The following is a 20,986-nucleotide window of genomic DNA, read 5'->3' as shown; positions in this document are numbered from 1 at the left end:
AGAAAGGAAATGAGAGGGAACAAAGGGAAAATGGAGAGGGAAGAGAGAAAGAAAAGTGTGAGTTTGTGATTAGAAGTTCATGATAGTCAAAGAGAAGCTCAGGGCTGGGAAGGTGGCTCAGTGGTAGAGTACTTGACTTGTATGCATGAGGCCCTGGGTTCAATTCCTCAGCACCACATAAACAGAAAAGGCCAGAAGGGGTGCTATGACTCAAGTGGTGGAGTGCTAGCCTTGAGCTGAAGAGCTGAGGGACAGTGCCCAGGCCCAGAGTTCAGGCCCCAACCAACAACAACAACAACAACAAAAAGAAGCACAATGAAGAGAATGGTTTTTAAAAGGGCAATTAGGAAAAGAAACCCTCATATACTGTTTGTGGGAAAGTTAATTAGTCCAGCCACTATGAAAATCAGTATGGAGCTTTCGAAACTTAAAGTAGTAGGGTGCCAGTGGATCATGCCTATAATCCTAGCTTAGGAGACTGAGATCTGAGGATCCCAGTTCAAAGCCAGTCCAGCAGGAAACTCTGTGAGACTCTAAATTTCCAATTAACCATCAAAAACCCAGAAGCAGAACTCAAGTAGTAGAGAACCAGCTTTGAATGAAAAAGCTATAGAACAGCTCCAAGAGTTCCAGCTCCAGTATTCACACTCAGAGACAGAGAGAGAGACAGAGAGACAGAGAGACAGAGAGAGAGAGAAGAGAGAAGTGAGAGAGAGAGAGACTAAAAAGAGAACTACCATAAGATCTGCTATACTATCCTTGGTCAAATATCCAAAGAATTACAAATCAACATACAAAAGAAGTAACTGTACACCCATGTTTATAGCAGCACTGGTTGTAATATCCAAGCTAAGGAATCAGCCTAGGTGGCCAACAACAGATGATTGGAAATGGGTACATATATACAGTGAAGTTTTATTCAATCACAAAAAAGAATGGAATTATGCTCTTTACCAAAAAACCCAGATGAGGGCTGGGAAGGTGGCTCAGTGGTAGAGCGCTTGCCTTGCATGCATGAGGCCCTGGGTTCGATTCCCCAGCACCACATAAGCAAAAAGAAAAAAAGCCAGAAGTGGCGTTGTGGCTCAAGTGGTAGAGCGCTAGCCTTGAGCTGAAGAGCTGAGGGACAGAGCCCAGGCCCAGAGTTCAGGCCCCACAACCGGACCCAACAAAACAAAACAAAACAAAAAAACCCAGATGATTCTGAAGTATATGGTAAGTGAGATAAGCCAAGCTCAGAAAGACAAATGTGGGCTGGGTGCCAGTGGCTCATGCCTATAATTCTAGCTACTCAGGAGGCTGAGATCTGAGGATCATGGTTCAAAGCCAGCCCCAGCAGGAAGTCTGTGAGACTCATCTCCAATTAACCATCAGAAAACCAGAAGTGGCACTGTGGCTCAAGTGAAGAGCTCAGGAACAGTGCTCCAGCCTAGAGTTCAAGCCCCATGTCTGACAAAAAAAAAAAAAAAAGTCAAATATGTTTTTGCTCATATATAGAATCTAGATCTAGAAGATGAAGACTATCAGGTGCTAGTAGCTCACATCTGCAATCCTAGCTACTCAGGAGGCTGAGACCTGAGGATTGCAGTTCGAAGCTAGCCCACAGGGAAAGTCCATGGGACTCTTATCTCCAATAAACTACTCAGAAAAAGCTGAAGTGGTACTGTGGCTCACTTAGTAGAGCACTAGCCTTGAGTGTAAAGAGACTCAGGAACAGCACTCAGGCCCTGAGTTCAAGTCCCAGGACTGGCAACAAAAAAAAAAAAAAAGAAGAAGAGAAGAAGATTGTAAAAAGGGGAAGAAGACCCTGGCAAGTGGGGGAGAAGAAAAGCAAAAGGCAATGGGTGATGAATAACATAGAAGTACATTATCTATATTTATATATAGATAATAGATACAGATGAAAATAGAATGAAACCCACTATAAACTCTTAAAAAGGGAAGGGTTAAGAATAATGTAAAGCCAGGTGCTGGTGGCTCACGCCTGTAATCCTAGCTACTCAGGAGGTTGAGATCTGAGGATCATGGTTCAAAGTCAGCCTGGCCAGGAAAGTCCATGAGACTCTTATCTCTAATAAACCACTAGAAAACTGGAAGTGGTGCTATGTCTCAAGCGGAAGAACGCTTGAGCTAGAGTGCAGGGACAGCACCCAAGCCCAGAGTTCAAGCCCCAAGACCGACCAAAAAAAATGACTTAAGTATATCATATGAATATATATATGAATATCACAATGAAACCTCTCTGTACAAATGAAAAAAGAGAGATAAAAGATTTTTTAAAAAGATAAAAGAGAAAAAGGCTTTGTTTACTTTTTCAAAAGGCCAGAGGTAGAAACATAAAACAGTTGGAAGAAACACTTTAAAGAAAAATAACACACTGGGTGCTGTCCCTGAGCTTTTTTTTTTTTTTTTTCCCCACTCAAGGCTGGCGCTCTACAACTTTGAGCCACAGCTCCACATCTGTGATTAATTGGATGGTGATTAATTGGAGATAATAGTCTCATAGATTTACGCTCCAGCTGGCTTCAAACAATGATTATCGGATGTCAGCCTCCTGAGAATCTAGGATGACAAGCATGAGCCACTGGCTCTCAGATTGTTTTTTAGTTTTCATCAGTAGTACAAATAGAAAAGGTAGAGCTGGGTGCTGGTGGCTCACACTTGTCATCCTAGATACTCAGGAGGCTGATCTGAAGATCATGGTTCAAAGCCAGCCCAAGCAGGAAAGTCTGTTGAAACTCTTATCTCCAATTAACCCCCATAAAGTTAGAAGTAGAACTGTGGCTCAAGTGGGAGAACTCTAGCCTTGAGCAAAAAAGCTCAAGGACAGTGCCAAGACCCTGAGTTCAAGTAGAACCAACACAAGAATACAAGAACAAATAGAAAAGTAATTTTTTTTAATTTAACAAACCAAGGTTTATTGAAGCAAAAATCATAGTACACTCTCAAGGAAGGATGAGTAAAGACCACCAAACGGAGATACCAAGTATATGCTCTTTATCCTGAATAAAACTAAGACTGACTGTTTTGTGAATAGGTAAACAAAATGTAATGTCTGTGTACAGTGAAATATTACTCAGACTTAAAGAGGAAAGACATTCTGACACATCATGAATGAACTTTGAAAACAATATAAGTAAACCAGTTGCAAAAGGCTAAGGTAGAAGGATCATGAGTTCTAGGTAGTTCAGGCAACTTAGCAAAACTGTCTCAACACAGCAAAAGAAGCCACCTGTTCTCCAGTACTAAAAATTAAATAGTAATAAAGTTCTGAAGCCTCTGATCTACAACACAAAAATGCCAGAAACTAATATATCGATTATAAATATTGAACATTTATTTACTTATTTCCTATTTCACAGTAAACTCAAGGTTTTTCCCAGTCCTTTTGCTTTGAGTTTGACTTTCAGACAGGGTCTCAGGCTGTCTATCCAAACCAGTCTTAGACTGTGATCCTGGTCCTACCTCCACTTCTCAAGTATCTTGGAAATACAGGAATCACCATGCCCAGCCAACAATACATAACTTAATAACTCAAAAATACACAAAAACTAGACAAAGAGTTACAGAAAGCAGTAATCTTGTGAACTTCTTTTGAATTACAGAAGTAGATGGGGAGAGCCAAGAGCAAAGAAACCACAATATAACCTGCACATGTACACACCTGATATCTTGCTGAAATCTTAGTACAACCCAGTAAGAGAGTTAGGATACTACTCCCATTTTAGAGTAATGGAAACTAATCTTTTAGCTATCAAGTGACTTGTTCATATATGAAAATAGAATTCATCACTATGACCACTGTCTGAGTTGTTTTTCAAAAAACTGGTTACACTCCTCATTACAGATCCTATTTCTGCCTCTCTGCATGCTTGGGGCTATAGGTTGAATTATACCCTGGAACCCTCTTAACCTAACAATGTGACTGTATCTGGAAACAGTAGGTAGGTATATAAAATGAGTCCAGCTGGGGCCCTAGTACTTATATGAAATGTGGAAACACCCACATGAAGGGAAAGAGGGAAGCAGCAGCAGACACAAAACATGGGGAGAAGATGGTCTACAAGAAGACAGGGTGGGGCTGGGAAGGTGGCTCAGTGGTAGAGCGCTTGCCTTGCATGCATGAGGCCCTGGGTTCGATTCCTCAGCACCACATAAGCAAAAAGAAAAAAACCAGAAGTGGCATTGTGGCTCAAGTGGTAGAGTGCTAGCCTTGAGCTGAAGACCTGACGGACTGTGCCCAGGCCCAGAGTTCAGGCCCCATGACCGGACCCAAAAAAAAAAAAAAAAAAAGACAGGGTCAGGAGGAACCAACCCTGCTAACACCTTTATGGTAGGCTTCCACATTCCACAATTATGAGAATATGGATTTCTGTCACTTGTCACTTAGCCTGGGACTAAGGGGGTGGTTCAATTGGTAGACTTCCTGGCTAGCAAGTAGAAAGCTCTGAGTTCAAATTTCAGCATGCGTGTGCACACACGCACGCACACGCGCATACACACAGAGAAACGTTACCCAGTCAGGGTAGCCACACTTTGTTTGGCAGCCTGAATAAACTCATATGCCTGGTAATCAGGCATATGATGCTAGTTCTGCAAATTTCCTTGGCTTAGGGACTGAATTCTTTTATATTCTTGTGTGCGTGCCAGTACTTGAAGTCAGGGCTTAGGCAAAATGCCTTAGCTTTTTTGTTCTAAGCCATCACTTACCACTTGGGCCACAGCTTCAATTCCTGCTTTTTGGTGGTTAATTGGAAATAAGAGTCTAATGAAGCCAGGCGCTGGTGGCTCACACCTGTAATCCTAGCTACTCAGGAGGCTGACATCTGAGGATTGCACGCAGTTCAAAGCCAGCCAGAGCAGGAAAGTCCTTGAGACTCTTATCTCCAATAAACCACCAAAAAAACCCAGAAGTGGCGCTGTGGCTCTGGCGGTAGAGCGCTAGCCTTGAGCTGAAGAGCTCAGGGACAGAGCCCAGGCCCACAGTTCAAGCACCAGGACCAACAACAACAAAAAGTCTAATGAACTTTGCTTCCCAGGCTGACTTCAAATGTGATTCTCAGACCTCAGCCTCCAGAATAGGTAGAAGCCACAAAAACCCAGCTTACTCTTACATTCTGCACAGCCCTGAGATACTTCTGTCCTGTTCTCTCACCTCTCTGGTTTTATATCCTATAAACTCTAGCCCCCTCAGAGAGCTCAACAGACTCCACACATCAGTTTCCCCCTTTCTGTGCCACAATGTGGAAGTTCACAGCAGTCAGCTAGGGCAGGACAAAGGTTCATCTAATCAGCCACCTCTGAGAGATTGTGTTCCTTCATGGCCTGGTGGTAAGGGTTTTGAAAACTGCTTCATGTACCTTGTCTTTTTTTGTTGATATTGAAATTTCAATTATTTCCAGATAAATTCAGTCTACTGTTTCTCCATGGTGCCCATGGGTAGTTTTCTTTCTGTTCTCTTTTCATTCCTCCTTCCCTCCCTCCTTCCCTTCTTTTTAAGACAGGGTCTTATTATGTAGCCTACACTGGCTAGACTTCTCAATTCTCCTCCCAAGTTCTGGGGTTACAGGAGTTTATCACCACATCAAGTGAAGTAGAAGTTCAATTTATCTTTTTTAAAGTGTTCATAATTGGTTTTTACTAAATCCTCCATCACTGTATCATCAGATGTTGAAGAACAATGTTTTGTCTTTGTACATTATATTAACTCAGAAAGTACAAAACAATGGAGACTCATTCCCTGAGACTAATATCTGGATTAAATTCTTCTTTAAAAAAAATTTTTTTAGCCGGGCGCTGGTGGCTCATGCCTGTAATCCTAGCTACTCAGGAGGCTGAGATCTGAGGATCGCGGTTCAAAGCCAGCCCGGGCAGGAGAGACCGTGAGACTCCTATCTCCAATAAACCACCAGAAAACCGGAAGTGGCGCTGTAGCTCAAGTGGTAGAGCGCTCGCCTTGAGCTGAAGAGCTGAGGGACAACGCCCAGGCCCAGAGTTCAAGCCCCACGACCGACAAAAAAAAAAAAAAAAAAAAATTTTATTTTGTGCTAGTCCTTGGGCTTGAACTCAGGATCTGGGCACTGTCTCTGAGTTTCTTTTGCTCAAAGCTAGTGCTCTACCACTTGAACCATAGCCCTATTTCTGATTTCTTGCTGGTTATTTGGAGATAAGAATCTCATGGACTTTCCTACCTGGGCTTTCTTCAAACTGCAATCCTCAGATCTCAGCCTCTTAAGTAGCTAGGATTATAGATGTGAGGGACTAGTGCCTGGCTCTTCATTTTTTAGAAAAAATCTTTAGCATACTCTTCAAAAATAATATTCCAACACCATTGGTATGGGGAGCAATTGCACTCTACAGAATTGAAAACTTTAAAGGCTTAATACACAGAGCAATCTGTAAATGTCTCTTTGTTCACAAAGATGAAAACAAAAATCATGAGGATTTTGTTGGCAGAGTTAAATAGCTGGATATCCCACTGTGAGAGAGCCTTATTTTGCTGACAGAAACAAAAAGTTTTACTACTGTTGTGTAGTTCATTTTCAAGGGCATTCTATATTACCCTATTTTCTACTTTATTTTTCTTCGTAGCACTTTACCACCTTGTTGAAATTTTACTATTTTTTTTTAACATGCTACCTTTTTTTTGGCTGTTTCTCCTTCAAGAGAATGCAAGTTCCACAAAGATTGAGAACTGGACTACTCTTGCACAACATTTTATTCACATCTTCAAGCTTTCCAAGAAGGCTAAATGAAGAATCTATTTGTTAAATGAATAAAAGAACATGTAACACTACTCTCAATACACACTACACTGCTAAAATTACCAAGGGGAGTTTCTATTCCTCCTTTATCCTCTTGTCTTCAATTTTTATTATGAAATCTTTATCACTTTGGAATCAGGCACAAAGTTAAACTGTTAGGAAGAGCATGAGAGACAGCCCCTCAGAGGTTGCCTTTTACCATGGGGATTTTCTGCATGGCCTCATACCTGGAGACCCTCTCTGGGCTCTGTAGAATCTCCTCCAGCTTTCTCTTGAGGCCTTGAGGCTGCACTGGCAGGCTCCCAGCTGGCGGGCAGTGGTGTAACAGTCCCTTCTCTCTGGAACCCTAAGCTAAATATCAAATGTTGTACAATGGAAGTCTTGTTTCCTTCCCCTAAATCTTGCCATAATGTGCTTTGTCAAAGTGTCCTGTGTTCCCAAACTGTGATAATTTCTTCTATCTCTAGATCGGTTGGCTGGCCAGTGATGTGCTCTCCATCACATCTGTCAATGAAGTGAGAGGCGAAGAGACACTAAACATAAATCAGCACATAAACATATCAAAATAAATTAGGGCAACTTAAAAAAAGGGTAAAGCCAAGTATGACAGTACACTCCTATAATCCTAGCACCAAGGAAGGAGGATCACAAATTCCAGACCAACTTGAGATACATAGTGAGATGTTTTCTCAAATTAAAAAAAAGTCTGATGTGTGAGTAGATTGACCATCTTAAGCCATCCCTGTGTGATTTCTGCCACAAACATCATCAAAATATTTGGATGACTAGGCACAGATAGCTCACACCTGAATCCTAGCTACTAAGAAGGCTGAGATGTAAGAATCAAGGTTCAAAACTAGGCCAGACAAACAATCCAAGAGATTCCATCTCCAATCAACCATCAAAAGAGCTGGAAGTGGAGGTGTGGTTCAAATGGTAGAGCACCAACCATGAGCAGAAAAGGCTGAGAGCTGAAAGCTCCCAGTTCAAGCCCCATACCAGCACACACACAAAAAAGAAAACAAATTGGGGTACAAGAGCTGATGGCTTCCACCTATAAGAAGTGACACAGCCAACTCCCTAGGGAAAGATACCATCACCCCACATATTTACATCTGTATCTGGCTCAGCATCTAACAAATCATATAAGTGCTAAAAAAAAAAAAAGATAAAAATAAAAAAATAACCATGTCAGCTGGCACTGACATGGCTGCTTTCAGGCAGGTGTAATGAAGATATTCCAGGACCAAGAATGACACAAGTCAAGAAGGGGTAGGGTATATTTGTTGTACATATTTTGTTGATGGTGGTCATAGGGCTTGAACTCAAGGCCTGGACATTGTTCCTGAGCTTTTTTGCTCAAGGCTAGTGCTCTACCACTTTGAGCCATAGCTCTACTTCCAGATTTCTGGTGGTTAATTGGAGATAAGAGTCACACAAACCTTCCTCTCCAGTCTGGCTTTGAACTGCATGATCCTCAGATCTCAGCCTCCTCAGTAGCTAGGATTATAGGTGTGAGCCATCAGCACCTGGCTCTGTTGTACACATTTTTAGAAGAAAACAACAAAAGACAGATCTTATTTCTGTGCTGACTTAGGCCTATAATCCTAGTAGGAGGCTGAGATCTGAGGACCACAGTTTAAAACCAGCCCAGGCAGGAAAGTCTGTGAGACTCTAATCATCAATTAATTACCCAGAAAGCCTACAGTAGAGCTGTGGCTCTTGTGGTATTGTGCTAGCCTTAAACAAAAAATCTCAAGGACAGTGCTCAGGCCGAATTTAAGCTCCAGGACTAACTGGTGTGTGGGTGCACGCGCACACGCGCACGCGCGCACACACGCACACAGCCCTAACTTCTTCTAGAGGGGATCCTAACTAATGTATTAAAATTGGAGCTTCAATCATATATATACATATATATGTTATAATTTCATATATATTATTTATATTTTCAATACCTTCCTATTATAAGTACTTTAATCAATATAATCAAACCCACATGAAGAGCCTACTAGTCAAATTAACTGATATTAGTTGGGTATAGTGGCTTATACCTGTAATTCTAGCTACTTGGAAGGCTGAAATGGGGGAGAATTGTGGCTCAAGCCATAAACACGAGCAAAAGTTATGAAATCCCTTTCAACCAGTAACTCTGATAGCTCATACCTGTCATCCTAGTTTGGGAGGCTGAGGATCATGGCTCCATACCAACATAGGCGAAAAAAAAAAGTTATGAAACTCCAGGAAGCGAAATATGGTAGCCTGTGTTTATCAACCCAGCTGTAATAGGAGAATGGTGGTATAGTAAAGGCCAAGGCAAAAAGCAAGACCCTTTCTCAGGGCTGGAAAGGTAGCTCAGTGGTAAGAGTGCTTCCCTCACATGCATGAGGCTCTGGGTTGTACCACATAAGCAGAAAAAGCCGGGAGTGGCACTGTGGCTCAAGTGGTAGAGCACTAGCCTTGAGCTGAAGAGCTCAGGGACAGTGTCCAGGCCCAGAGTTCAGGCCCCATGACCGACAAAAAAAAAAAAAAAAAAGACCCTATTTCAAAATGACAATTTCAAAAGAGGGCTGGCTCAGCAGAAGAGCAACATCCAACCAGCATAAGGTCCTAGTACCACCAAAAAAAAATAGTTAATTGAAAGCAACTTGAACCGTCTTTTATCTAAAAGTTTAGGATACTACCTTCAAGCTTCAATAAACAACACTAAATTTGATCACTTTTGGATCTGCTTGTATGCCTTGGCTGTTTTCATGTCTTCTTGGAGGGAGGGGGCAGTGTGGGGATTGATCCTAGGGCCTTTGGCACTATAAACAATTTCCTTACCATACCATCAAGCCACATTCCCAACCTTGTGTTTTCACTTTAAGTAACTCATTGTAGGGGAGGCTTAGTTACCAAGAGAGTAGCTTTGCTGTAAAAAGTGAACTTGGGGCCTGGGAATGTGGCTTAGTGGTAGAGTGCTTGCCTTGCATGCATGAATGGCCCTGGGTTCAATTCCTCAGTACCACATACACAGAAAAAGCCAGAAGTGGCACTATGGTTCAAGTGGTAGAGTGCTAGCCTTGAGTAAAACAGCTCAAGGATAGAGCCCAGGCCCTGAGTTCAAGCCCCAGGACTGGCAAAAACAAAAAACAAGTAAATTTATCTGGCACATGCTCTGAATTGCTCCACTTCCTGTGCTTTCTCCCCACGTGATGCTCTCCACCACAGTATGACACAGCAGGAAGGTTCTCACCAGATACAAGCTCTCAATCTAGGAATTCACAGACTCAAGAATTATGAGCCAGCTGGGTGCTGATGGGTCATGCCTACAGTCCTAGCTACACAGGTGGCTGAGATCTGAGGAATGCAGTTTGAAGAAAGCCCCGGCAGGAAAGTCAGTGAGACTCTTATCTCCAAATAACCAACAGAGAGTCAGAAATAGGGATGTGACTAAACTGGTAGAGCACTAGCTTGGAGTAAAAGCGGCTCAGAGACAGTGCCTAGGCCCTGAGTTCAAGTCCCAAGACTTGCACTAAAAACAAACGCTAAGCCAAACACTCTCATATTGTTTATAAGTTATCCAGGCTGAATGTTTTATATTATAGCTGCAAAAACAGGCCTAGAGGGGCTGGGAAGGTGGCTCAGTGATAGAGTGCTTGCCTTGCATGCATGAGGCCCTGGGTTCGATTCCTCAGCACCACATAAACAAAAAGAAAAAAGCCGGAAGTGGCGCTGTGGCTCAAGTGGTAGAGCGCTAGCCTTGAGCTGAAGAGCTGAGGGACAGCGCCCAGGCCCAGAGTTCAGGCCGCACGACCGGACCCCCCCCAAAAAAAAAAAAAAAAAAAAAAAACAGGCCTAGACAAAATTGGTACCAGAACTGGTGTTGTTGATACAATAAATGCTAGAAAATATGGAAACAGCTTTATAACTGAGCAATGGCCAGTCCATTTCAGTAGTGCACACCTGTAATCCCAATACTCAGAAGACTAAGGTAGGTAACAAATTTGAGGTTAGTTTCAGCTACAAAGGGAGTTTTAAGGCCAGCTGGAATATATAGCAAGACATGGTCTCAAACAATAAAAAATAAAGTGTTTATAAAACTGGGTAGTGGGTGAGAATTTGAAAAAAATCTAGAAAAGCTAGAGGAGTAGACAAGAGCAGCCCATACTGCTATGAGTAAAGTAAGCTCTTTCTGAAAGAGAGCTATAGGAAAGTCACCAAATTCTCAATTTTACTTAAGTGCTTTGTGATCAGACTCTTTGTAGAGAAATACAGGCAGTAAAGGCCACTGAGGTCTCACACAGGAATGAGGAACAAGGTATTGTAAACCAGAGTAAAGGCTATCCCTAATAGAAAGTAGCAAAGATTCTAGCACAACTGTGCCCATGCCATGGAGCTTTATGGAGCATAGAATGCAGGAACTTGTAGGGGACGATTCCTCTACCAAGATTTCAAAAGTTTGAGGGCCCTTGCAAAGACTTGTTGCATGTGTGTACACACGCGCGGGCATACACACACACACACCACACACACTGATCCTACGACTTGAACTCAGGGCTTACATGGTCTCTGAGCTTTCGTGCTCAGTGCTCTAACACTTAAGCCACAGCTTCACTTCCAGCTTTTGGTGGTTAATTGGAGACAAGAGTGTCACAGACTTTCCTGCCCAGGCTGACTTGGAACTGTGATCCTCAGATCTCAGCCTCCTGAGTAACTAGGATTACAAGTATGAGCCACCAGCTTGGTCAAACAACACAAAGACACCAGTCCTCACTGAGATAATGGCTAAAAAAGTGCAGGAGAGTAGTTCAATAACTATGTATATCTGACCATATAAGATGACGTTAAGCTAAATGAACTCAAAGACATGGACACGAGGTTTTTCTTTGTTGTTGTTTTTAATGTACTGTGGGATTTTTTTTTTTTTTGTTTCCTTTGTATGTTCTTCCCTCTATGATCTCCTGTTGTCACTGTATTTGATTCTGGTACCCTGGTATTGTATGTATGTTCATTTGAATTAGGGAAGGGGAACAACAGAGTGGTGAGACAAAGGACAAGGAGGAACCAATGCAACAGCGATATACACAATATGTTGGAAATGATCTGTACAACTTGGGAGGGGAGGATGGGGGGAGGAAAAGTAGGAGAAAAATGAGGGAAGGGATAATAAGTTTGATAAGAAATATACTTATGTGCTGGGAAGGTGGCTCAGTGGTAGAGTGCTTGCCTTGCATGCATGAGGCCCTGGGTTCGATTCCTCAGCACCACATAAGCAGAAAAGGCCAGAAGTGAGTGGTTCAAGCAGTAGAGTGCTAGCCTTGAGCTGAAAAGCTGAGGGCCAGTGCCCAGGCCCAGAGTTCAGGCCCCATGACCAAAATAAATAAATAAATAAATAATACGCACATATATACATATACACACACACAAACACACACTTATTTCCTTAGTAACTGTAACCCCTCTGTACATTACCTTGACAATAAAAAGAAAAAAGGTTGCAGGAGTGGGGCTATTCCCAGGAACCAAGAACCATGGAGCTACCAATGGGTAGGCACAAGACTCCAACCCTGGGAGAACTGGAGGCATGAGACTAGCCTGTGAGAGCTTCTGATCCCAACAGAACCACAGACTCTGAGCCACCTGAGACCTTAGAAGACACAAGCCCTGCTCCTGGGATGAGATCCATGGAGTCAGAGGAAATCATTCTCTAGCTTGAAGACTTTTTTTTTTTTTTTTTTTTTTTGGTTGGTCCTGGGGCTTGAATTCTGGGCCTGGGTGCTGTCTCTCAGCTCTTCAGCTAAAGGCCAGTGTTCTACCCTTGAGCCACTGCACCACTTCTGGCTTTCTGAGTGGTTTATTGGAAATAAGAGTCTCACAGACTTTTGTGCCCAGGCTGGCTTTGAACAGTGGTCCTCAGATCTCAGCCTCCTGAGTAGCTAGGATTACAAGCGTGAGCCACTGGCACCCAGCTAGCTTGAAGACTTTATGCTACTTTCCTTGTTGGGTTTGGGATTTACTTGGGACAAGTTACTCCTTTCTTCCTTCTACCTCTTCCTTTAGGAAAAGGAGTCTCTGTCTTATGCTTGTTTCACCACTGTATTTTAGAAACTGATTACTTGTTTGATTAAATAGGTTCACAGAAGGAGATTCATATCTGGATAGACTTTACTATGAATCTCACCCATTTCTGATTCAGATGGACGTCTGAATTGATGCTGGAATTAAATTAATACTTTGGGAACTATTGGAATGGTATGGACAGAACTCCAAAATTTTGGTTGAACAAAATTTTTTTTGAGAGATGCAGTCTCTGTATGTTACTCAGGCAGGTCCCTGGGGTACAACAAACCTCTCACCTACCCAAGTCTTTTAAGGCTGAGACTACAGTTTTCACAACCACAGCCAGTGTGTGTTAGAATTTAATGGCCATTGGGATGGTACTGGGAGGTGGGACCTTTAAGAGGTCATGAGATCCCGAGGGCTCCATTCTATGAGTGGACTAAGGTTATAACAAGGAACAGGTCAGATATCACACAAGTAGCTTTATTTAACAAGCATGTTGTCTCTCCAAGTGTTGGAGTGTTCTCTTTCCCTTGACCCCCTCCTTTTGAATGCTTTCTCTCTATCATTCTGAGATGGAGTATCAGGCCCTGACCAGATGCAGTCCCTTGATCTTGAACTTCTCAGGCTCCAGAGCTGTGAGTCAAATAAAGTCCCATGTTTTTACATTTTTTCTTAGTCTATGATATCATTAGAATATCAGAAAACCAACTAAGAGAATTCTCATATGGCAACTGTATTTTTTGTGTTGCCCAGGGGGAAAAAACAACTTGTAAATCTGACTCTTCTCTCTCATTTACACTCCTCCATTTGATCCATCAGTAAATCCTGATGAAACCATCTTCAAAATGTGCTCAGATGTCTGGGAAGGTGGCTGAGTGGTAAAGTGCTTGCCTAGCATGCAGGAAGCCTTCGATTACTCAGTACCACAGTGCCTTGAGCAAAAGCAGCTCAGGAACAGTGCCCACGCCCTTAGTTCTGAGTTCAAGCCCTAGGACTGGCCAAAAAAAATTTTTTTTGTTCAGAATTCTACATTTCTCCATGGCTATACCTTTGGGCAAATACTCATAATGTCTTACCTTGTTTTAATCCTTAGATGATCTCCCACCTCCAGTCTGTACTTGTCACAGACTCAGAGTGGTGTGGTAATACACATAGCCTATCATGCAATTTCTTTACCCGAAAGCAGCCACTGGCTTCCATTCAAATATCCTCTTGCCAGAAAGGCTTCCTTTTCACCCAAGCCACATGCACTATCATGGTGCCTATTTACAGTTGCAGCGTTACTGGCATTCTATTTCTCCTTAGGGCCTTGAGCACCTGTCATGTCTTATTGCTCTTCGTTTGTCACCTGTCTCCCCCAGGGGAATGTGAAGTCCACAAAGAAGTGTGACCAAAAATCAGTACTGTCTCACAAATATTATCTTACACAACAAGTATTCAAATGGTGCTGAATGAATTGTGTAAGAAAGTGTTTGACAACCTACTAGTAGTTTAAAATGCTCTACTATCAACAAATACATTAACTGATCAGGGTGAACTCTCTATGTACAACTACAAAAAGGCAGACTATAATAATTTCGGGGTAGAACAGGGAATAAGTAAACTTTTCTTGCCATGAGTTAATGACTTTCTCAGGTTCCTCAGCTTATAACACTACTAATAAGAGTAGAGATGATCAAAGCAGAAAATGCCAATGGCCATGTGTTCACCAGGTACCAAGAACTTCCCATTCACGTGGACCTCACTGGAAGACATGCTTATCTCCACATTATAGATGAAGAAACTCATCCTGAGCCACAGATTCTGAAAATACTCACCTAGAGGCCAGTTCACTGGACAAGTTTCCTCTACAACACAGAATTATGCCACAATGAGGACTAAGTTCTAATGGCAGGCTCTCTTGATATGGAACTTAGTCCTAGAATCATCCTCCTGTGTTGGTTGGTCCCTCTGTCCTGATATACAGACATTGGTTGAGACAAAAGACTCACCCTCCACACTGTGTGAGAGCCCCTGGCAACATAAACTGCCAAAACCAAAGTTCTATGGTCTCCTCTCTAGGTTAAGAGAAAGGACTCAATTTCTCAGCTTTTCCAGTTGCTGGTCAGTAAACATTCTTCTGATAGAGTTCACTTCAGAAGGAAAAGAGCTCTATTGAGAGGAAAAACAGGAACTTGCAACAAGGTTCTACTTTCATCAACATACACCTGGTAAGGTGATCAACTATACTTTCCAAGGCAGCCTCCATTAAGTATGCCAAAGGTATTTCCTGCAATGCAGGCCTACAGGCCAAAGTCATCACAGAAGATAGACTCTGCCTTGGGAAGGGGAGATGTATAATGGCTGACAGGAACTCTGAACCAAGCAGGGATACAGGACACAAAGCCTTAATAAAGCTGGAGATTCTGGCAAGGCACTCAGTCAGGGTGCTCCTACTGAAGCATGACTATGACAAAGTAGACCCAATTGGGAAGAGGCATACCCAGGAGGGGTCTGGCGAAGGTACCACAAAGCCTGCCTGCTTCACAGTTCCAGCTCAGAAAAGCAAACAAAGGTACAAACTACAAAAACAGATTGAAAAGAGGTTTCATCTTCTCAATCTGTAAAGGGTGAAGATTTACCACACAGGGATGTTTGTAGAGAAAGGCTGAAGCTGAAGAAGCTGTCCTGTTATGATGAACCCCACCTTGGATGGGGGCCCTTCTTTGGGTTGAAGAAAACCAAGGGCATGATAATGACACAGGAGGGTGATCTAACTATGAAACTTCCCATGTCGCACTCTGAACTCTGTCCATCCGGCAGACCTAGTTTGGGTGTTTGGAGTGGAAGAATGAAGACCAGTTAATTGAAACACACAGATCTTGTACATCTCATAGATAGATGCCTTTTCAGGGTTGAAATTGAATCACTTTAAGATGAGGTGTGCTTTCAAATACAAGTCTCCAAAGATACCAGGGAAAAGAAAGTGAAAAGCCCACAAAGTCCCTCATCTACCCACACAGATCTCCCTGCATCCAACTAATATTTCCTATTCTTGGGGAGTACTAAGTTGATGTGATTTAGTATTTGCCCTTAAATATAACCCTTCACTAAAAATATAAAAGTGGGGATTTTTTTATCTCCAAAGTTGACACTAACTACTGCGCCAATGTTTTAAAAGCTGGTGATGACATAGACACAATAAAAACAAAATACAGGGGCTGGGAAGGTGGCTCAGTGGTAGAGAGCTTGCCTTGCATGCATGAGGCCCTGGGTTCAATTCCTCAGCACTACATAAGAAAAAAGAAAAAAGCCGGAAGTGGTGCTGTGGCTCAAATGTTAGAGCGCTAGCCTTGAGCTGAAGAGCTGAGGGACAGTGCCCAGGCCCAGAGTTCAGGTCCGAGGACCGGACCTGAAAAAAAAAACAAAATACAACCCACAAAAACAACAAGAAGAAAAACAAGCTATCCTTTTCTAGAAAGACTGGATGGTCTGGCCACCTGGGGCCGCATTCCTAATAGGTGAATCAACAGCAGGTATGTTGGTGGCTGCCACCATCTAAAGATGAAATTTGTTCACTCCTCCACAGCCCTCAGTATCCCCCTACTCATAGGGTAATATATTTTTGTGACAGAGGGGACATAAGTACATATAATATATATAATATATAATATAGATATACACACCAAACTTCAGTGTATGTGTCTATTTAGACATACCATTAGTCTAAAAAAGGGGGAGAAAAAAGGAAAATCTAAGTACCCAAAATAAGGAACAGGGATATAGTGCCAGATAAGACAGAGGAGTGCTAGACTAAGTTATTTTCTATGAACATATAGGTCACTAAAACTGGACCCAGAGAGATATAACAATCCTAAATAGAATGACAGCCTAGACAAAAATGCAATTGTTATCAAAGTGCTATCTTCTAAAGAAAAAAAACCACTCAGCTTAGGCAGTTTTACAGGGGAATTCTACCAAATTTAACTTTGAAAGTATTTTAAGCTGGTAAATGCAGAGAAAGAGAAAACCTTTTTATTCCCACCAAGAGATGAGTCTCACCATCGTGCCCAGGGTAGTTTTAAACTTCTGAGCTCAAGTGATCCTCCTGTCTCAGCTTCTTCAATAGCTGGGATGACAAGCTTGTACCACTAAACCTAGCCAGAGAAGACCTTGAATAGAACAATGATGACACTAACACAACTGGATAAAGACAGCCCAGTGCTAAAAAAAAAAAAATTCACTTGATCCCTAGACCTGCCCCCCCCCCACATATTCAGAAGATTATAGACTATCCCCCCCATGCAAATGTCAGTAAGCTCTGGCTATAGAAGAGTTCATCCCAGAAATATGATCCAATAATATAAAATCTATTACCCAACAAATCAATACATTCGTCCTTAAAATGTCAAAATTGCACTTAAAAACTTCCAGCCACCATTTTTTAAAATTACAAAATACTACAAACCAGGCACCAGTGGCTCATGCCTATATTTCTAGCTACTCAGGAGGCTGAGATCTGAAGATCACAGCTCCAAGCCAGCCCCATCAGGAAAGTCTGTGAGATTCTAATCTCCAATTAACCACCAAAAATCCAGAAGTAGCTCAAGTAGTAGAGCACTAACCTTGAGCAAAACAAAAACAACTGCTGAACAGCTCCCAGGCCCTAAGTTCAAGCCCCAGGACAGGGAGAGGGGAGAGAGGGGGTGGGGGAGACAGAGACAAAGAGAAAGAGAGAGAAATGTTCAGGACTCTAACACAGGACAGGGTCATATATAGTAATTCTAATACTATACAATAGGCTTAAAATGCTACCTGAAAAGTAATGCAAAGAAAAGCTATAAAATGGACACCATTTTCTTTCATCAGACAAAAAGTCAAATATGGTAGCATACTTTACTAAGGGAAGTCCACTTAGTTCAATCATGGGAGTACAAATCAGTACAATTTATTCAGAAGGCAATGTGGCTTTACCTTTTAAGGTTATAAACATACTCTTTGGTATAGCAATTCTGCTTTTAGTAATGTATTCTACAAATATTCATTCTTTCAACAAATATTTTTTGCTACCCACTACATGGCAGGCACTGGATGGAGACACAGGTGGAGAGCAATTTTTTTCTCCTGGTGTTTCCATTCTTGTTAAAGAGGAAACACAGGTAAAGCAAGTCAACAAGTATGCATGCAATTATAACAATTATAACATCAGGTAAGTGATAAGGTAAACAAGGATAGGCTGGTCTGAGAAGGCCTGAGGAAAGCACTAGAATGTGGGAACTGCAACTGAAAAGGAAGTCAAGGAGTTGCACACTCATTTGGCTTTCTTTTGGGGGGTCCAGTCATGGGGCCTGAACTCTGGGCCTGGGCACTGTCCCTCAGTTCTTCAGCTCAAGACTAGCGCTCTACCACTTGAGCCACAGCGCCACTTCCAGCTTTTTTCTTTTTGTTTATGTGGAGCTGAGGAATGGAACCCAGGGCCTCAGGCATGCAAGGCAAGCGCTCTACCACTGAGCCCTTTCCCAGCCCCTTATTTTGCTGTTCATTCTTCTAACAGCATTTTTGTTCATTCCAGAAAAGTGAGTACCACTTTAATGTTTCTCTTTCTGACCTGACAAAACCAAAAATTAATCAGGTCCTTTTAATACAGTGCACTCTGGAAGGCAGTAGGGAAACACTGTTTTCTTAAACATAATACATAACAATTGAGTTTTCAAATATATTCCCATTTTGTGTGTTGTATGCTAAGCATTTTAACAAAAGTGTGTTAGAGCTAGTCAAGAATTTTTAGTATGGATAGACCTTTCCTAAGAGACCAGATCAGTTTCACAAAAGACATATATCAGTTACTAGTCCATAAGCAAAACTAAAACTATCAGTCTCTCTCCTTCCTGCAAAATCAAGAACCACGGACTTAGAGGCAGCTGCAGTCTAATTTCACAATCTTTTCAATATTAAAGCTGAAGCTCTGACTGGCTTCCAGACCTAATTGGATAAATATGTTTACACTGAGTGGCTAGTGTCCATTAAGGGCATTCTAATTGACCCCCAAAGATATCAATGTTACAGTAACACCTGACAACACTACAAACTAATCTAGTCAAACACCACCATGAAATAGCAAGGCTTCGAAACTGCATGAGTGATACGTGCTTCAAACAGCCAGATGATTAAGAAATCAGCAAAGAGGAAAAGAAATCTGTCCCTGTAAAATATGTTGCTATCTCAATTTTGAAATCAGCTTTACGTAACCACACTCTTCTTTCCAAAGGAAGGGGGGCAAAAAAAAAAAAAAAAGCCAAAAACCGACTTCAGGACTTCAGGACCAGCTTCAGTACAGATTTCAAGTGCCTGGTCACCTGCCCAGACGACCACCGATTTCCCCTCTAGCAGCTGAGGATGCCGTGCATCCTTCTTTTCCCTTGGACACCAGCAGGTCACTGAATCCTTAAACAAAGGTCCAGCAGTCCTTAAGAGGCGAAAGTGACTCTGACAACAGTGAACCGGGAACTACGGACGTGAGAGATCAGGGTACCCAAAAGCTTCCAGAGAGAAAGGCGCTGCTTTCTGCGCACGATTTGAGGGGTCACCGCACGACAGGTCAGAGTGGTCCCCAAAGCTCCGGAGGGTCAGGCGCCGGCGCCAGAGTCTTCCACCTCGTATGGGGATGCTTAAACCCCACGACGCGACTCTCTGTGCTGGGTCAGGACTTTCCCGGCAGCTGCGGTACCCATAGCCAATCAATGGGGGGGGTCCCCCCACTGGCTCACCTGGGCCAAGGATAGGGTGTGTAAGCCTGGGTTGGAAGTGCTGGACGGGTGAGTGTGGGTGAGCGGAGGGCCGAAGCGAAGTCGCGGGGAGTGAAGGAGCCTACGAGGGCAGATGCCGGGGGAAAGGATGGGAGGGGAGGGATGCTTGCAGGCCAGGCAAGGGCAAGAAGAGCCTGGAGAGGGGTCGAAGGGCACGCCGGGGCTGGGGGCAGGTGAGCGACGCGCCCTCGGACACCTCACTTCACGGGGAGCGAGCCCGGTGCGGGACCAAGCCGCCCCCTCCCCGCTCCGCCGCGCCGCGCCGCGCCTCACCTGCCCAGCGCCCGCTTCATGCCCGCGTCCGAGGCGCAGCACGGCGGCTCAGCCGGCCCCTTGCCCGCCAAGCGCAGATTCTGTTTCAGACGGCAGTCGGCGTCCAGCGCCGCGGCGGCCGAGCCGGAGGAGGGCGAGCCCGAGGCAACGCAGTGTTCATGCTCCAAGCTGATGGGCTCGGTCCGCTTCCTCATCCCGCGGCCGACACAGCTGACCACCCACGGCGCCCGATGGCCTCGCGCGCTGGGCCCCTCGCCGCCCTCGCCTCAGCCCACAGCCGTCGCCGCGGGGAGCAGGGAACCCACTGCCCTCACATCCCAGCTCCAGGCCGGGGCGCTCGCTACGGACCAGCGCTGGGCTGGTGGAAGGGGCAGGTTGGCCGCAGCCCGCCAATCAGCGCCGGGCTCCGGCGGGCCCGATCCTGACCACGCCCCCTATCACCTCGCGTGGGGGGAAGCGCGTCCGGCATCCCCTGCGCTGACCCGCGGCCATCTTGGAGGAGGGCAGACGAAGCCGTAGCCGCTCCTGGGCCGAGCTCAACAACTGGGTTTTGCTGCACATCCATCTGGCGTCGGCTCTGGAGTTCCACGGGTTGCCTTCGTCGAGGTACCCGGCTTCGCCAGCCGACGAACTCGGGCCCGGTTTCAGGGCTCGGAGTGGTGAGAAAACCCGGAGGACACCATCTACCCAAGGGGTCATCCCGCAAGCCCGAGCCGCCAGCGCTGGGGCGGCTCCTGCCTCACGCGCTCCCCGGCGTCTGGCGCTCCGAACACTGGTAACCCAGGAATACAATCAAAAGTAAAGGTAGCAAGCCGGGCACCGGGGTCTCACGCCTGCAATCCCAGCTTCCCCGGAGGCTGAGCTCCGAGGGTCTGTAGCCAGCCCGGGCTGGAAAGTCCTTGAGAATCCTATCTCCTGTTAACCACCCGAGAAAGCCAGGAGGGGTGCTGGGTCTCCACTGGCAGAGCTCTAGCCTTCAGCAACAAAACAAAACACCCCCACAAAACTCAGGGACCCCCAAGACCCGAATTCAGGCCTCAATTTCATGGCTCTTTATATTCGCTTTCTGATGTTATGATGTTGCCAAATAATTTCCTTGACCAGGTATAACAACCT

At 44.1% G+C, this 20,986-nt stretch overlaps 1 protein-coding gene across 1 annotated transcript in view; it reads right to left on the bottom strand.

Annotated features, from left to right (window-relative positions):
- Positions 1-20,204, bottom strand: part of Abhd12 (abhydrolase domain containing 12, lysophospholipase) — an 86,702-nt gene extending 66,498 nt beyond the window's left edge. Inside the window, exon 1 of the mRNA XM_070006627.1 lies at positions 19,871-20,204. Within this exon, the coding sequence (XP_069862728.1) occupies positions 19,871-20,064 (194 nt within the window). The 5' untranslated portion in view covers positions 20,065-20,204. The remainder of the gene's footprint in view (positions 1-19,870) is intronic.
- Positions 20,205-20,986: the final 782 nt, after the last annotated feature.

This window comes from Dipodomys merriami, unplaced genomic scaffold (genome assembly GCF_024711535.1).
Source record: "Dipodomys merriami isolate MVZ:Mamm:240054 unplaced genomic scaffold, mDipMer1.0.p SCAF_7, whole genome shotgun sequence".
Lineage (NCBI taxonomy): Eukaryota > Metazoa > Chordata > Mammalia > Rodentia > Heteromyidae > Dipodomys > Dipodomys merriami.
This window is presented reverse-complemented; position numbering and strand designations above follow the sequence as displayed.